This window comes from Sander vitreus, chromosome 4 (genome assembly GCF_031162955.1).
Source record: "Sander vitreus isolate 19-12246 chromosome 4, sanVit1, whole genome shotgun sequence".
NCBI classification, from domain to species: Eukaryota; Metazoa; Chordata; class Actinopteri; order Perciformes; family Percidae; genus Sander; species Sander vitreus.
In genome coordinates, this window is record NC_135858.1 from 3638170 (window position 1) to 3656764 (window position 18595).

The 18595-nt window shown below is 41.1% G+C and overlaps 2 protein-coding genes across 2 annotated transcripts; one reads left to right on the forward strand and one right to left on the reverse strand.

Annotated features, from left to right (window-relative positions):
- The first annotated feature begins 5424 nt into the window (after window positions 1-5424).
- Window positions 5425-8033, forward strand: prok2 (prokineticin 2). The gene is given in 4 exon segments (XM_078247358.1): window positions 5425-5556; window positions 5559-5764; window positions 7339-7464; window positions 7908-8033. Coding segments are annotated over 4 exon segments (486 nt in total). The 5' UTR covers window positions 5425-5528.
- Window positions 8034-12772: 4739 nt separating this feature from the next.
- Window positions 12773-17616, reverse strand: gpr27 (G protein-coupled receptor 27). The gene is made up of 2 exons (XM_078247730.1): window positions 17122-17616; window positions 12773-17033 (listed from the first exon to the last, which is right to left on the reverse strand). The coding sequence occupies exon 2, from the start codon at window positions 14877-14879 to the stop codon at window positions 13764-13766; it is 1116 nt and encodes a 371-aa protein (XP_078103856.1). The 5' UTR covers window positions 14880-17033; window positions 17122-17616; the 3' UTR covers window positions 12773-13763.
- Between the last annotated feature and the right edge of the window lie 979 nt (window positions 17617-18595).

Sequence of the window (18595 nt, forward strand, 5' to 3'; positions counted from 1 at the left end):
ATATAATGGAAAGCAAATGACAGGTGTTGTACTCCATGTACAATAGTAATAACTTTTTTTGTATAGCACCTTTAAAAACAACACAAGTTGTACAAAGTGCTTTAACAGAAGAAACAACAGCATAAACAAAACATAAATATACAGAGCACATCAATACACATAACTATACATACGCAACAAAAGATGAGGCAGCTCTAAAGGACAAGAAAATTCAGAAAAAGTAGATTGAAGAAAAGTGGAAATAGCAAGTTATAGTAAGTAAGTAAGTCAGTAAGTGGCGATGAACAGAGAAAAGGCAAAAGGATAAAAAGATAAAAAGATCACATCACATAAAAGCAAGTCTATAAAAATATGTTTTAAGAAGTGACCTAAAAGAAGTCACTGATTCAGCAAGCCTTATCTCCTCGGGCAGGTCTTTCCAATGCCGAGGCGCCCTGATCGAGAAGGCGCGATCACCTCTGGTTACAAGCCTCGACCTTAGAACGGTTAAAAGGGCCCCGCCCGAGGATCTAAGGCTGCGAACAGGCTCGTATGGGACAAGCCTCTCCGAGATATAGTCGGGGGCCAGACCGTGACGAGCCTTAAAAGTGATCAGTAAAATCTTAAAATCAATTCTAAAATGGACAGGGAACCAGTGAAGTGAAGTGAATTGGATTAGAGTAATGTGTTGCCTTCTGTTAAAACCAGTAAGAAGCCTGGCTGCTGAGTTTTGAACCAGCTGGAGGCGGGATAGTGATTTGTGGCTGTTAAAAGAGAGGTGCAGTAATCTAGACGGGAGAAAATGAGGGCATGGGCTACTTTTTCCAGATTGTGCTGTGACAGTATGCTTTTTTATTTTGGAAATGGTTCTGATATGGAGGAAGCAGGACTGGACAACTTTATTGATATGTGGGGTGAAGGTGAAGTCTGAGTAAAAAAATAACACCTAAGTTTATGGCAGTGGGATTGATATAACTGGATAGTGGCTGATGGGACTAGGGATGGTGTTAGGTGGATTGAACAGTATTATTTCAGATTTGGAGGTGTTAAATTGGAGACAGTTATGGGCCATCCAGTGGTTCACATCTCTAATGCAGTCTGAGACTGAGGAGGTAAAAAAAGTGTTGTCAGCATAGCAATGAAAAGAAACATTATGCCGCTGGAGAATTTGGCCGAGTGGAAGCTTATAAATAGAGAATAAAATTGGACCTAAAATGGAACCCTGCGGTTGAGTTGTAGAGGAAGAGTTGATGCTTATGGTGACCGCACAGGTTCTGTTAAAAAGGTTAAAAAAAATAAACCAACCAAGTGCAGTGTCCCTGATACCAACCCAAAGTTTAAGACAGTTTATTAAAATGTTGTGGTCTATTGTATCATATGCAGCACTTAGATCTAGAAGAATTAAAAGTGTGCTCTCTCCTCTGTCAGTGGTTAAAAGCCATTGGTAACTTTAAGACGTTTCAGTGCTGCGTAAAGCTTTAAAACCAGATTGAAATTTCTCAAATAAATGATTGTGTGCCATAAAAGACAGAAGTTGGAGAGAGACCACTTTTGAAAAAACTTTTGAAAAAAAAAGAGAAGTTGTATTCCATTTTGTGGATGTCATGAATACATCAGATAAGTGAGAAGAAGCCGTTTATTCCAAAATGCTTCTTTGGTTTAGCAAATCTCCCATGTGCATGCATGTCTTTGAAAATTGCATCATCATTGCACTTTACCAGTGTTTGAAAATAATTTTCCCACACACAACCTGCAGCTGTCCTTGTGTCCTTCGGATTTTGTACATCCAGTCCTTAGCTGCTATTTTAATAGCCGAGGACAAAAATCCATGCTCTGCCAGTATGCTACTGTATGAAAGCAGCCTCTGAGCTGCTTTGAGAGAATGTAATTTGAAGATTGTGAAGTGGCATGACGGTGCTACTTCTGAAAGAAAAGAAATTTACCGGATGTCTGCTTACCTTATAAATCCTTGGGGTGTGTTTGTCTTTCCTTTTTGCATTTCCTTATGTTACCATACCAAAGGGTTGAGAAGGGATACAGCTACAGTGACGAGTAGATGTTTCCTGGGTGAAAGTATTACAATTATATTAATTATGTTTTATTAGATTTGGCGAGATTTGTAGCTGTAGCTGTATCCCTTCTAGCCACAACCATACCAATGCCTTCTCATGAACGTGTTAGAATGATATCGTACAAAAAGGTATGCACAACAATTTGTATGATATCTTACAAAAATACAGCGACCGCTGACCAGTTACTTGACAGCAACTTGTTTCCTCCCTTATCTTTTCTCTGGGATTGTCCCAGCAGGTGGGGCACCGGCATTACCTGGAGTCAGCCACACCATGTAGTCTATATCCACGACGTTCCACTTCCAGGATTGCTCCGTTGCCGCCAGAAATTCGCCGGATTTCACTCTTTTCTGCCGGATGTGCGGTACCTTCTGCTTTCTTTGTGTTGGAATTTTAAAATCCGGTGGATTCAAAGACTACGGTTAACTGCTCCTCAGATCTCTGCAGGATAAATCCAGACAGCTAGCTAGACTATCTGTTCAAATCGGAGTTTTCTGTTGCACAACTAAAACAACTTTTGAACGTACACACGTTCCACCAAAAGAAGTTCCTTCCCGAGGTTATTTTACAGCGGCACCGTGGCTCTGCCCGGTGCTTAGCACCGCCCAAGACGATTGTGATTGGTTTAAAGAAATGCCAATAAACCAGAGCACGTTTTTGTCCCATCCCGGAATGCTGTGTGGACTAGCCAGACCCTCCTACGCAGCGTTGTGGAGGAAGGTCTGGCAATGCGAGACTAGCCAACATGAAACCTTATACAAGAGGGTCATGCAATAGAATAAACAATGCTGATAATGTGTGAGCAAATGATGCTGGCAAGTTTTATAGCACAGAATAAGGGAGCAACAGCAGCGACATTATGTCATCCAAGGGGCTGATCCTCTGATGACATGCTCTGGCAGAAAGAGTCAGATGTTTGCCACAACCCCATAATCTAGCTGCATGCGTTCCTCTCACATCTTTATGGATGTGGAGCAAATGAGATTGGAGATGGTACAGAGGGATAGGATCAGAGGATAAGCTCTGGCTGTACTGCAGTCTGTGAAATCCAACATGTATTTCCAGTGGTAAACTACATGATTCATCCTCTGGCACTCTGCTGGTTGAGCCACAGATGGAAGGATGTACACACTACGTCATGCCTCCCTTTTTTCATGAGATCATATAACCATTAGTTAAAACCATCACACACTGCCAAAGGGGGTAGGTCATTGGAGCCAGTAATCTCTGTTGACACACTGGGGAGCTGAAGATGTCAAGCCTGTCAGGTTGCCCAACACTCCCATCTTGATGCTTTCTTAAACCCCCGCACTTCCATCAACCCCACCCTCCCAGATTACAAAAATGTTTGGATAATAAAAATGTGTCTGGTAATAAATTACTTTTTAAATTTAGGATTGGGGGTAATTAGAGAAACATATGAGACAAAGGCCCCTAAAGATAATAGCAATCATCCATTCATATGTCATAAAACCAAATAATGATAAGTCCTGTCTCCCAGCAACACAAAAAAAGCACACAAAAAAAAATATATATATATTAGCAATTACTTGAGGCAGTACCAAACGTGTTCGTGTTCCGTTTACTGTGTTCTTTGATTCACCTCAGAACAATATGTAAAATAACGTGAATGCTTTTAAAATGATATGAGATGCTGACACCACAGAACCAGCACATTGAGATTTAAGGGTGTGCTGTAATTGTACCTGGGTATTGTTCCTTTCAATGTCTGTAAGCTACTGGGATCTTGAATTTCCCCTTGGGGATCAATAAAGTATCTATCTATCTATCTATCTATCTATCTATCTATCTATCTATCTATCTATCTATCTATCTATCTATCTATCTATCTATCTATCTATCTATCTATCTATCTATCTATCTATCTATGAATAAAACTCATGTGAAATCAATACACTTCTGAGTGATGGAAGCATTTTGGAGGCAGTCAGCTGGTGCTACCTCGAGTCAAAACTAAACAATGTGTAGCTGCTATTAGCTGTTACGCTACACACAGATGGAATTGCACTTCTTTTCTTTTCCTTGTTTAATTTGGAGCAACGTATTACTGCACTGTCACTGCACTCAAACTATATGCTGGTCTTTTTTAAATTTCTCATTTTAGTCTATTATAACTGGTTTCCCCCTTTGGATTGGCCTGTTTGAAACTTCCCTTGCCTTGCATGATTTTCATTGTTCAATATAATAGATGAAATAGGGCATGTATGGGTCACTATTGCGTGCTTTATTTTATTCTTGTCGTCCTGCGTGACTCAGTTGTCAGTGTCACTCTGCCGGGCTGTGATGAAGACAGATTTATCTCAGAAGTGTTGATTGGTCATGTCAGTCAGCTACACAAGAGGTGCCACTGCTCTGAAATACATCAATGTCGGGCTCCTTCGCTAATCTGAGGTCTCCACAGCTTGCTCACTCATCATCATCATCATCATCTGCATTTGTTTGCATTGTTTTATCATGTCAGGTTGTGAACTTTTCACACTTTTAAATGTCATACATAAAATCTGACTGAAAAAAACCATACAAATGTGGTTGTTTGAAAAGTTGTACAGCGGATCTCTGTATTCCAAAGTGTGACGACGGAGGGCTGCAAAAGATTTTCAGGTGATTGGGGTCCTGGGTAGCTCACCTTGTAGAGCACACAACCATATCTAGAGGTGTACTCCTCGACACAGCGGCCGCAGGTTCGGCTCCGACCTGCGACCCTTTGCAGCATGTCGTTCTTCAGCTGTCCTATACAAAATGGGCAAAAATTCCCTTAAGAAAATTGATTATCAAAGTTGTTGACGTATAATCTCCTGTCAAGCAATTAATCAATTCTTGTTTCAGCACTATTATTATGGAATCGGGACACCACTCATCCTGAGATTTATTATATTTGGATTGTAACGAATGGACCATCAAGCATTCATTCAACCACACAGAAGGGTTAGGGTATGGGTAAGTGATCAACATTATATAACGACTTGATGTGATTATTTTTTAATGACAATTGTGACAATATCTCCATGCATAGTGTTGGAGTACATTTATCTAGTATATGATCATTAGAACAATATGAATTCACAGTTTGAAATAAAAACGTGGCCTGTACCACTCAAGTATACTTCTTTCCAGGAGTGCAGTGGCCTCAGAAATGCTTTCATTGGCGAGTACACTGTAGAGAGTGGGTTTGAATGGATGTATTCAAAGAAGCTGTGGCCTTGGAATCTAAAGAGGTGGGGTGGAAAAATAAAGAGGCTAGGAATACAACAGGATGCCACAATACATATGTCTGCACTGTGTAGTAAAATACGCTTTTGCTTCTGGAATTAGAACAATTCATCATAAAAGGAAAAGAGCATTTTCAGAAAAATGAAAGGTATGGGCAATGTCGTGTCAACTTTTACCTTGGTCTCGTTTTTGGTTTTGTAGCCCCTGTGAGGTGATTCTGGTGTGAGTGAGTCACAGAGTTTCTGAATGGCGGGCTGGGTTTATAAACCTCCGCCAGCCCTGAACACATGAGTTTGAAGGCCACTTGTCTCTGCTGTCTGTCACGTTTGCACATGCAGGAAGGTCCGACAGCCTCAGCATCCTTACTTTTCACCCTGGAGGACACGGGAGCGCAAAGACAGCTCTTCATCATGAGGTCCTTCTTCCTACTGCTCTTCACCCTGTTGTTGGTGTCCCACGGATCGTCAGCAGTCATCACAGGGGTAAGTGAGCGCAAACAGGTAGATATTACAGGGGTGTGATGGGAATATGCAAGTACTTGTACTTTATTCACAAAGGAAAATGATGCCTGATGTGTACTGTGTAATTGTATTTTTTGGTCTGAAGGGCAAACATTTAGCTTATGTTATAACCAACGAAAATGCTGTCATATTTTGACACTTCAAATGGACGATACTTTGGTATGAAATTAAACTGTCAATGCAAAAGAAACAGAAAGAAAATCAAATATTGTAGTAAAAAACACATACATCAAATAAGTATATAAAGTGAAAAAACTTGTATGTGTGTGTATCATGTCTTATTTATGCTTGGACCAAAGACTCATTGTCACATTTATCTTCATCAAATTATTCTCCAAATATGTATATAGGGTATAAGTATTTGAATTTTACTGTGTTTTTACTGTGATGGAAATTTTTTAGTATAATGTAGTTTTTTATTTGTTTACTTTTAAAGAGACTTACTAAAAAAATAAATTATTTTCTTACATTTCTCTCTGGAATTTAATGCCACACATACAGCCAGTATGTGAGGCTTTTTTATATTCTAAAAGCATGACGAGCTATTATAATGTAAAAGGAGAAGTGCGATATATCTATTCATTTTTTCACATCAATTTATAACAACCCACCTGTGAAGTTGCAAATGAATGACTTCCCTTTCCCGATCTGCATTTACATCATTCTATGAGCATAAATCATGGCCATAACCTGCTAATAAAAAAGCCATCCCTGTCACAACAACCCTCTGGTCGCTGATGTGAATTGAAAGAGGAGCAGGGAGCCATAAAACAGACAGTGATTTTCATCCACGTCTGCCGCATGAAATCACTTCTGTTCCTCTTCATTGCGTTTCCTTCAGCTCATCCAATGCGAGAACTGTCACTCAGCTTGTCATCCACACACTCAAAACAGTAAATTACTACCAATCCTGAGGTGTTTTGTTGGGGTATGATATGACTGATCGTGTGATAACATTATGCCATAATATACTGTTAACGTAACAGCATGTTTGCAGTATTTTGTGCTGCTAATACGTTTCTCATCCATCACAAAAGCTCACAACCACACTACCTGCATTTTCCTGTTAATATCATAATTAGTAGTAGCTGGCTGTTCATTTACAGTCTTTTTTTTTTTTTACATGTTCGAAATAAAGCCGTCATACATTTATTCATTCGGACCACATTTTATTTGAAACAATTTTCAAACCTGAAATGGTGAAATGGTCTCATAATATAATAAAAAATATAATATAAGTGGTATTACTGTAACAGATAGTAACAGTCATAACGGTAATAATGAGTACATGTTAATAAGGAATTCATTACATTAGCTAGTGTGAAGCACAGGGGTAATTATTAGCTGGAAATTGTTATTACAGATTTAAATGATGTTGACAACATACTTCATGTCCATAAAACTAATCATTCTTTTGGTCTAAGTCATTACGACATATGCCTAATTAATTCACAGCATCTCAACTGTTTGTTTGTGTGTGTGTGTGTGTGTGTGTGTATGTGTGTGTGTGTGTGTGTGTGTGTGTGTGTGTGTAGGCCTGTGAGAAGGACTATCAGTGTGGAGAAGGCATGTGTTGTGCAGTGAGTTTGTGGATCCGCAGCCTGCGTATGTGCACGCCCACGGGACAGAAAGGAGACGGCTGTCACCCTATGAGCCACAAGGTGAAATCGTCGAGGTGTAGCCTGCTGTCATCTCACCTGTGAAGTGTCCCACGTCACTGATTTGTCTCCATACAGTGGTGTCATGGCAGTGATGCTTTCAAAACACCTCGACCCTCACCTTCAAAATTCCCAAAAGAGGCCAGAAAAAAACGGTTAAACTTTACTTGAAGGTATCTACATAAGAGTGACATGACACTGGCATGAACGTGTCGTTAGGGTTCATGTGTTCATGACAGTGTCATGTGTTCATAACAGTGTCATGTCACTTATGTAGATACCTTCAAGTAAAGTGTTAACTTTTTAAAAAAAACCATGTGTAAGAAGCAGTAAACAAGAACAATCTTGGGACTGTGACACTTTCACCACCTTCCATAGCATCCATTATGTCTGATGAAAATGAAAAATGAATCGCATACCAAAGGTGTCTCTCTTTCTGCTTCCAGGTTCCTTTCAATGGGAAAAGACTCCACCATACTTGCCCCTGCCTGCCCAACCTGTTGTGTATCACCACAGAGAAGGGGAGATCCAAATGTCTCCCCCCATACAGCTATTCCGATAACTACCTCTGAGGACACTTACAGTTACACTGTTTGCCACTCGCACTGTTCTGCCTTTAAAAAACCTGTCGTTTTGGTTTTTTATTTTATTTTGAATAAAGAGATATATTTAATAATGCATCATCATTTGGTTCAGGTTGAATTTACTATATATTTAAAGTATAATGCCCCCTTGCATTTTAGAACCAATAATATATTTAACACAATGCCAGATGGGAAAAGATGACTGCTCCCTGCTCTCAATAGCCGTGTTCCGACCGGAGGGATGTTTTGCAGGTCCTAGAACATAACGTTCCTAGAACCCTTTTTTTCTCATGTTCCGACTGGACCAATTTGGGGATTATTAAGTCCCTCTGGCCTCAGTTCCTGTAACTCTTTCAGCTCCTACTTCAGGGCAGGGTCTTTTCCCTTTTCCGCATAGTGGTGGTTAGATGGCTGTGTTATAATAAGAAAAGGTCAGTTCCTGGGTGCCCGGATAGCTCAGTTGGTAGAGTTGGCGCCCATATATAGAGATTTACTCCTTGACACAGCAGGCCAGGGTTCAACTCCGACCAGCGGCCCTTTGCTGCATGTCATTCTCTCTCTCCTTTCATTTCTTTAGCTGTCCTATCAAAATAAAGGCTGAAAATGCCCCAAAAAATAATCTTAAAAAAAAAGTCAGTTCTTATGGCCGCTTGGCCAGTGTGAATGCAAATGGAAAAACCGTTTTTGGGGGAGAGTAGTTAGTAGAACTGTTTAGAAGTGGACTGCTCCTATAACTACGATCCTGTAACTACTTGGTCGGAAAAAGGCTATTGATGAGTTGTGTTGCAAATAGTACAAGGCCGCTCCATATACTGTGTTTTTTACTTAAACATGCACAACTTTGCCACTTTACAAACTTGAATTTTCTTTTACCTCTGCACACCTTATTTGTATATTCTACATTTGCCTTGTCTGTTTCAGTTAATACATTTGAAAATAGATATGTTGCACTGTATACGATACAGACATGGTGTTTGGTGTTTTAAGCCCCCAGTGTCGTCTTCCAGGCAGCGCTGCATGGAAGGCCCTAGGGTTAGGGTTAAGGTTAGGGTTAGGTGCCTTGAAGCCGATGGGCTGCCTTGAGGTTAAAACACCATCGTGCTACAGACACCTCACAGGGGCTCACCTTAAATAGTTTCTCTGATTAATTGGATTCATTTTTATTTTATTTTTTGGGCATTTCTGCCTTTATTCGATAGGAAAGCTGAGACATGAAAAGGAAGAGAGAGGGGGGAAAGACATGCAGGAAAACCGTCACAGGTCGGACTCGAACCCTGGACCCTCTGCGTCGAGGAATAACCTCTGCATATGTGCGCCCACTCTACCAACGGAGCTTACTGGCCACGATTACTTTGACTTTAATCAATATAATTGATATATATTTTAAGATTTTTGTAATCAAAATACACATGGGAACAAGCCTTCTTCTTCATTTGTATTTGGTAATAGGAATGATCTTGATTTTAAGAGACACATGCTGTCTCACGGTGTTCTGCAGTAGTTGATCTTTGGGGAGCTTTCAGCTGCCCTCTCAGGAAACATGAAGAGAAACACATCTTATTTCACTGGTGGTGATATGCTAAGTCACATGCAAGTTGGGTATTATTAGAGTTGATGTAATGACCTGTATATGATGACTTTAAACACGTGGTTTGATGGTTTTATCTGGCTATAACATGGGAAAAATGATGGGGTGATTTCTTTTCTTTTTACAATTTTTTTACATTTTACAGAACAATGAATAATTTATTTGAGAAATAAAGAGGCAGTTTAATCAATATTAATTAGTTTCAACCTTTAACTCTTACTTACATTAAAGTCTTTTTACAGGTGCTGAGGAGGAGTACTTCTGTAAATGTAAAAAATAAAGAGCAGAGCTGAAGAGCAGACATGTATAAAGTATTACAGACCCATACTTGAGTAAAAGTACAAGTGCTTAATCAAAAAAGTGACTTAAGTAGAAGTTCTAAAGTATTCAACATTTTTTGTACTTAAGTATTGCAAGTAGTTTATTTTAAAATGTACTACTCAAGTACTGAAAGTAAAAGTACAAGTATTGTGTTATGTAGTTATTAAAGAAAGCAGTCAAAAGTTTGAATATCATATTGTTTATAGTATGTCAAATGTTTAGCCAAGGCTGTATCCAAAGGAATTAACAAATATTAAATATATATTATTATATTAAAAATAACAAATATTAACAAATACTGAAATATAATTTACAATACCTGATAAATGACCGAGACTAACCTCATCAGACCATACTGTTTAACGGAGGTTAGCGTATTTGCTTCGTGGTCAAAAAGACTGAAAAGGTCAATAAAAGAGCCAGCAGTAAAAGTCCAGCAACAAGAGTCATATTTCCTCAGCATCACAACGGAGCCTGCGTGCCCTGAAGACAACACGATGTGCCAAAACTACCCGACCTGCATTTGCACGAGAGCACGTGCAGGTGAGGAGCTTCGTGCAGCTGAGGAGCCACAGCAATTACACCATGAGACGTGAGCACGCTGCTAGCAGAGCACAGCCAGCTGTCAGGGACAAGCGAGTGGGCATGTTGTGATGCTAATGGTTATAGATGCACTGAGGGCAGACAGTGTGTTGAGGAGCTCGGCGTTGTATGGCAGATCAGAGCGCTCAAAACACCTCACTAAATCACAGTGATTAAAGTGTGTACTGAGATAACGGCTCAGCCTTAGCGGTTTGGTGTAATGGAGACCAATGCCAATGAATGCGACGGCAATTAGCGGAATCAATAGGCTGCTACTGGCAGAAGGAGAGAGGAGGGGATTGGGGTTTGAGGGAGTTTGATTAAAAAGCAGGTGCCAGGCAAACGGCCTATTGAAACAAATCTAATTAGCTGTGAGTGCTCTGTTGAGAAAGAAAAATCAAACATTTAAAGGCCGTTTTATGCTTCTGCGTCGAATCGACGGCATAACCCCACAGACCCCTCTGCGTCTACGCCGGACCCTACGCCGTAGCCTGACGTTTCACCTCTCGAAAAATGTAACTACACGTCACAGCGACGCACATCGCTCGGCCGTGGCTTGGTAGCGTTGCATTTCCCCTGACTCATGTCCTGGTTCTCCTTCTCCATAAACAACATGAAATTGTCCTGCTCCAGATTTCCCACCGTGGTCAGAAAACACAGGGGAGACACTTTGTTTCTCTCTCACTTCTCCCTCGCTCTAACACACTCCCCACACACACACACACACACACACACACACACACACACACACACACATGCTGGCTCGACGCACACAACAGCGCACAAGTATCAACATCAGGCCACTTACGTAGGCTACGGCGAAAGCTCTGCGTGGAGCCTCCACAGAACCATAAAACGGCCTTAACTTTTTAACTAAGAACCTACAAGCGGTTCACATTGTATTTCTGGTCACATTTTGTTGCCAGCCAGGAAAGCCAGCTCGGAAATATGTCAGGTTAAGGTTTGGTGTCAGGATCAAAGAGCAAAGGTGTCCTTAGACTCTCCCCTTTAACCTGATGTTAAACACATACAAGGAATTAAGGAGGAATACAAGGAGGCCCGAATGGATTTTAGATATAGATGACGTCATGATATCCCCTGAACCCCCTACCCAAAGAATCCAGTTCCAAATTCTCCTCATCATCACCTACAGTACAAAGCCCTCCACAACATAGCCCCCTCCTACCTCACTGAGGTTATTATTAATGCACCTCTCATCTCTATCTTATTTTAATATGAGGATTTTTCGTATTTGTTATGCAATTAACTGTTCATTTTTATTTTTTTATTTCCCAAAATGAAGGTCTGACAATGATTTATATATTGAGTCTAATAGTACTGAAATCTGCCTAAAATATACCGACCACATGCACATTTTTAATGGTCGAATCTAACAAACCCTCTTGGTTATTAAAGGGGCACTCTGCCGATTTTACACATGAAGTTGAGTTTACTTGTCAAAAGTAGTTCTATTTAGTCTTTGAACACAGATGTGTTATTGTCTGTTGTGACTATGGAGGAGCTTTTTTAGGTCTACAAAATAACCCTCGAGACTAATTTAAACATAACGTGAGCATCACAAACTGAAAGTGTGGGGTTTGAACAAACTGGGCATTTAGACGCTATCCAGTTGCTTTATGGGAAATGTAGGATTTGGAGCTTGACTCTTTCTAAACACTAAAAGTCAAGATTCTGCCTCCGCTACAACAATTCTGACCATTCGTCTTTTAATCTGTCCCTTGTTACATTACATGTCATTTAGCTGATGCTTTTATCCAAAGCGACTTACAATTGCTATATATGTCAGAGGTTGCACACCTCTGGAGCAACAGAGGTTAAGTGTCTTGCTCAGGGACACATTGGTTGATGTTTCACAGTGGGAATCAAACCCAAGTCTCACACACCAAAGGCATGTGTCATATCCACTGCGCCATCACCACCCACTTCCACTTGTGAGTCCTGCTACTTTATGGAAGAGCAATTCTAAATTGCTGGAGTGCCCTTATAAAAACTCTAAAGCCCCAGAATGATTACCAAAGACATGACCATTTCCTATGGCCCGACAAGGAGAAATCCACACTAGAAACACAAAGATAATAATGTCTGTATTGATTAAGCAACCCAATTTGTTCAAATATGGGGTGCAACTCTCACTTTTTCTCAAGTGGAAAATCTTTAAACATGTACAGTATGTCAGCCTCACCATTTAACAACCAAAGCAACAATCTCACGCCTGTTCTCAGGGGATTTAAAAAACAGGTTATAGAACCCAAACAATGTATCATCCATTTCCTTATTTATTTACTAAGAAATACAAACAATGCAAACATCCTTTCCAAAGCACCAAATTGTTAACATTTCCATATCGGTAGAAAAAGAATGCTATCTGTACGGTAGGCTATAGCCACACGGGAATGCGAATTAACCCATTTCTCAACACAGCTGACCCATGAAGAAGAATAATAACTTGCAAAATACCTTTAAACAAAACACCTTTTTTCAACACAAAGAATCCCAACGGGTTATGACATATACAACATGTCTGGTTAAAAAAAGCATAATGAACGAGGGAGAATGGCTTTACATTATTTACAAATGTGACACTGTCCTAATTAAAAAATATACTGAGATCTGTTTCTCATTTGTGGTATCCAAACGACTAGAAACCAAGTGTGTCACAGATGCTAGAAACGGACTCTAATCAGCTGGTAAAATAGTTCTGTTGTGTTTCAGTCATCAGTTCTGCAAAAGGCAAACAACCTCAAAAGGGTGTGGACGGGATATAATTTCAAAATATACAAACAGATAGCCAAAGTGACATTCATGTACAACATTGTAGTGGAGCAATAGAACATACCATGTCCCATAACTGTCATAGAGGCTACTCTATATTTGGAATTCACCTAGAGGGATAAATAAAAAGGTGGCAAAGGTGATTGTTTTGTAAAAGCATCACATTCTGCTTTTATCCCTTAATATAGCTGTAATTAGTCTGATTCGGATTAGCATAAAATAGTATGAATTTACATCATATTCAACTTTTTTTTCTCAGAATAAAATAGCAGGTACAATCTTTGCCACAAATAAAAATGTGGGCAAATTGAACTGCAGTGGGTTCACCCTCCACAACAGCCTGTGTGCTTGTACAAACATATTTTGGGGACCAGTCTGTACATTCTGAAACAAGATGTAATGTGTCTTTGGCAGTATTTTAGGGCCTGTACTGTTCAGATGACACAGTATGGCTCCATGGGTGTCTGTGTTCCCAGGCAGCAGGGGAAACAGGCTCTGAGGCGCATCCGGAGCTCCTTGTTGAACAGGAAGCTGATGATGGGGTTCGCTCCCGCCTGGGCGAAGCTCATCCAAACCGCAGCGCTCAGGTAGAGCTGCGGGACCGGGGCTCCCCGCACAAATATTCTCAGGTAGCAGGCGCTTATATAAGGAGCCCACAGAATGAGGAAGGTCAGTGTGATCATGTAATACATCTTACCTATCCGTTTCTCCATCTTAAACTCGTCCAGCACCAGCAGCCTCCTGTTGCCGGGGTGCGAAGCTTGCCTGATGCCCACCAGCGTCGGCGGAGTGGGTCCGCGGCCGAAGCCTGTGATCCAGTTGGCGGCGGCCTGCCCGGTGGCCCCGGGACCGTGAAAGGTCCAGTTCTGGCTGATGGCAGGGACTAGCTGAGCCGGCTTCATCTTGCGGTGATCGTAGACGAAGCACAGCATCTTGATGTAAACCACATGGGTCATCCCCACGATGACGGCCAGCATCAGCATGAAGCCCAGGGTGTCGTTCGCCTTCACGTAGCGGTGCTCGAACGTGCACTGCTCCTCCTCACGGATAAATGTGTAGGTGCCCACGTCGAAAACCGGAGGGAAAGCCATGGCTACAGAGAGAGTCCACACCATGCAGATCACCGCCGCGCACGTACACAGATTCATCCTCTTGTAGTAGAACCTGTGGTGGGCGATCGCCATGTACCGGGTGACGCTGACGCAGAAGAGCAGGAAGGCGACGTGGAAGCAGAAGAGCACCGACATGAAGGCGACGATCTTGCAGCTGAGTGCGCTGTACGGCCAGGCGGAGCCGCCGCTGATCGATGCCATCACGAAGGGGAAGCAGACGGCCGAGCGGAGCACGTCTGCCAGGCACAGGTCCAGGAGGAAATAGTAAGGAGCCTTGTGCAGCGAGCTGTCCTTCAGCAGCAGCAGCGACAGCGACGCGTTACCCAGCAGGCTGATGCCCATGATCAGACCCAGGGAGGCCACCTTGACCGCAGAGGCCGTGGACGCATAGCTCTGTAAGGACGGACTGCTCTCCCCAAACTCACTTGTGTTTGCCATCTATGCAGCCGAGGTAGCGTGTATTCCCACATCAATTCATTGACGAGCGGTATAGTAGCCTATCCTGCCAAGGCTGACGTTAAAACAAAATCAACACATTTAAACATCCGCCACCCCTTTAAAAGAGATAAACACTCAGGATTAAATTCCACTCAGAAGCATCCGTTCAACATCGGTTCGCACCCACCCCGATGTGCTGTGATCCCCATCAATAACAAACATCTACTATTTCTTTTTCTTCTTCTTGTCCTTCATTTCACAAGTGTCCGGTTCAAAAAACAGTCCTGTCTGTTGCTCCAGTCTCTGCTGAATAGAGGCAGCCTGGTTTAGTTGTATACACTATCTCAGAAGGCATCCCTTCAGCAGACAAGCGGCTGAGAAAACACATTTCAATTTCCACCGATGGCGGAGGTCTCCCGTTCGTCTTGAGGAATAAAAAAGCACACAGTGTTCGGAAGCATGCCGCAAATACGCATCCACAGTCTCATCAACGGCAGCTAAAATCTCACTTATAGCCTACAAAAGCAAACATGTTTGTAAAAGCCGAGTGGAGATCGGAAGCTTGCAGAGGTGGGAGCGGTGGATCTCACACAGCAGCGTATATAGCGACGCACGTCCGTTTGCGTGTAGTTAGCAGGCCTGGGATCAGTCAGGAGTCTCATCTGCCGGTCTTTGTCTATTGCAATCTGTCTGCAAGCACTGATGAGATGCAAATGTTGACAGAGATTGACAGATATGCCCTCTAACATTGCACAATATTGGATGTGCAGGTTATAAAAAAAACAACTTTGATTTTAGGAAAATACTAGGCTTATACAAACATATTGTATACTATATTATAATTAGCCTATAGGAGTAGGCCTATTAGAACAGTCAAGCACGCCATGTATGTCCATTAATGTCAACTTATAGTCTTAATTATTACTAGAATAACATTTCGAAACAAACACACACACTGCATTTCAAATATATTTTTTAAAAGCCGTTGAATCTAAAATCAAGCTAGAAATAAGCAGGATCAGACAAATGCAACAGAGAGATCTTAAAGAGGTCATAAGAAGTATTTGCTAAACACAACATCTGAGTACAAGATGTACAGGGGCATAAGGGCAGAAGATGCTGCCTCTGTCGCTGTATTTTCACACTAACCACACACACACACACACACACACACACACACACACACACACACACACACACACACACACACACACACAGCCCATAATATTATAATGTGTGAACATAAAAAAGACACAAATAAAGACAAGTAGTGGTAAATAATAAAATCATATAGCCTATTTTGCCTCTTAACTCATACAGGATTCATGGTCATAGGTCAATGTGTAACAATGTCTTGGCTCTTTTTTTAGGAGGCCAGAGAAAAATAAGATTACACACTTGTATAAAATAAACCAACCAAAACAAAACATTGATTCATCACCAATACTCTCCAGACTACCAATCTAACTACTATCTGTCCTTATTGTTTTGAATGCACATACAGTTTAGCCTAAGGTACACCGAACAATTGACAGTAAATAGTTATAAGGTGCATCACCCATTTATTACAATGTACACATCTGCACATATTATGTGTTGCTATAAGTCAATCTAAAAGGCGAAATGAAATGGTTTACTGACTGATACTCACTTAAGCTCTCCCAAACTCAACACATAGCTACAATTTAGAATGAAAGGTATCACAGCTACAGTTAGCAAATAACAGTGTGGGTTCAAATAAGGTAAAAAGCTGCATAATACATACAGTGGGATCTCAGAGGATACATCTGCAGAGGAAAAGTGGGTCGAATAAAGAATGTTATATTTGATGTCTGATGATGGCAGAGGATTTGACAAGCAGCTTGAAAACAGCTGAAGAGACCATTTGCATTCTAAAAAAAACTCAGTGAGAAATGAAAGGTTATCTGTTTTTATTTCTTTTTAAAGCACTGCCTAAGTGCAATATGACTTCTCTGGATATAAACAACCCAGAATCAAATTATCTAGAATATGTGATATAAATAATAAAATCTTGCTCTCAGCAGAAATTGTGTACTTTGAACTGCAGATGCCATCTGTGGCTGCACCTGCTTCTGCAGTGGTTCACCAGCACCCCCTGCTGCAGTGGTTCACCAGCACCCCCTGCAGCCAGCTCTAAAGATTACATGAGCACGTAAGAAATCTAGCATGTTAGCCTTTAATGATATCTGACAGACAAATATTGGCCTTGTCCACAATTTACCAGAACCCACATTGGTCACGCCATGCCGAGCCAAAGTCCAATGCTTTGTAACACTTTCCATTCCATGCCTGGCCAGGTTTTCTTTGTGACCCTGTGACCACACTGGAGCCAGATCCCATTAAATCCAAAGGAATAAAGAGAGAACGGTGTTCAGGCAAATACTAAATCCCAGTAACAGCACTGGGTCAACCAAATGGTTCCTACTATCAAATGGGCATGTGTAGGTTAAGTTTAGCATTAAGTTTAGACACATAGGCCAACTGGATGTTATGGGGCTCAACAGCTGAGATTGAGCTTTAAAACCTCACATCCTGCTCGCTTAAAGAAATAACTGTCTTGTTGGAGCTTGCAAAGTAGACTACTTCCACCAACATGCCCTAAAACAGGCAGAAGGGGCTTGAGATTGAAGGTAGTGTAATAAGATGATGCCTCACTCAATAAAAATAAAGAAAAAAAAACGTACCCATTCCCATTGCACAAGTGTGGATCACTCTTTCCCATTGACTGTAAAGAACAGTCTCTTTCCTGGTTTTCAGATAAGAGATGCTCACTTAGAACGGAGTGCAGCTCTGGACTATATACATTAATGTAGAGGTAATAAAAAAGTGCAATTCCCAGACTCATTCAGGTCTAGCCTCCTGGTGGGCCGATAGTAAACAATAAATGTAGGCTACACTAAATTTCTATACATCGAAAGCTGAGCAACTTCTCATTCCCTCTCCTCTCCCTTGTGCCTAATGTACTGCTCCACATCTGTCATGCCTCCTAAAAAAAGCAGATTTTTTCATTGCTGATGAGAAAGGAAGCAGTTGAATTTAACTCCACAAAAAAATAAATGAATTGAAGAAAGGTTGTCCAGGAGCACTGTTTCCAGAGAGGTGGGCACCTCTCTGGAAACAGTGCTCCGGGACAACCTTTCTTTCAGGAGTAGAAAAAGACGTTTTGGTGGCAGCAGGTGTACTGTGGTCTTCAAGTGTTGTAGACTTTCTAGAATATTACATGGTTACTGTAAATAAAAAATGAAAAATCCCCAAAAATATTTAGTATGTTTGAAATAACATTTAAAAAATGCCAAAAATGTAAACTTTAACTCAGAATCAGAAATATAACGACAAGTAGGCCCTATAATAGTATAAATAAAGTGTAGCCCGACCGACAGGATTTTTTAGGCTGATGCCAATTGGCAACATTGATAATAGAAAGGTACTTTGCAGCTGAAAAATAAACTTGACTGTGTTCTCCGGTTGACATGTTATGTGAATTTCGTGTTACTTATCGACCGAAATATCTGTGATGATAAGCTAATATCAGCTGATTTCACATCCTGGCCAATGAATCGGTCACGCTCTATTATAGGACTACAGGTCAAATTGTTACTGTTTCTGTACAGGCCTATATTGTTATGGATTATGATCTGGTTGGTATTATGCTACATAGTGCAAAGAGCCTGTGGTAACCTACATTTTAAAGCCAG

What these genes read in the sequence shown, in the direction of transcription:
- gpr27 (XM_078247730.1), bottom strand. Translation starts at nt 14,879, where the DNA reads ATGGCAAACACAAGTGAGTTTGGGGAGAGCAGTCCGTCCTTACAGAGC.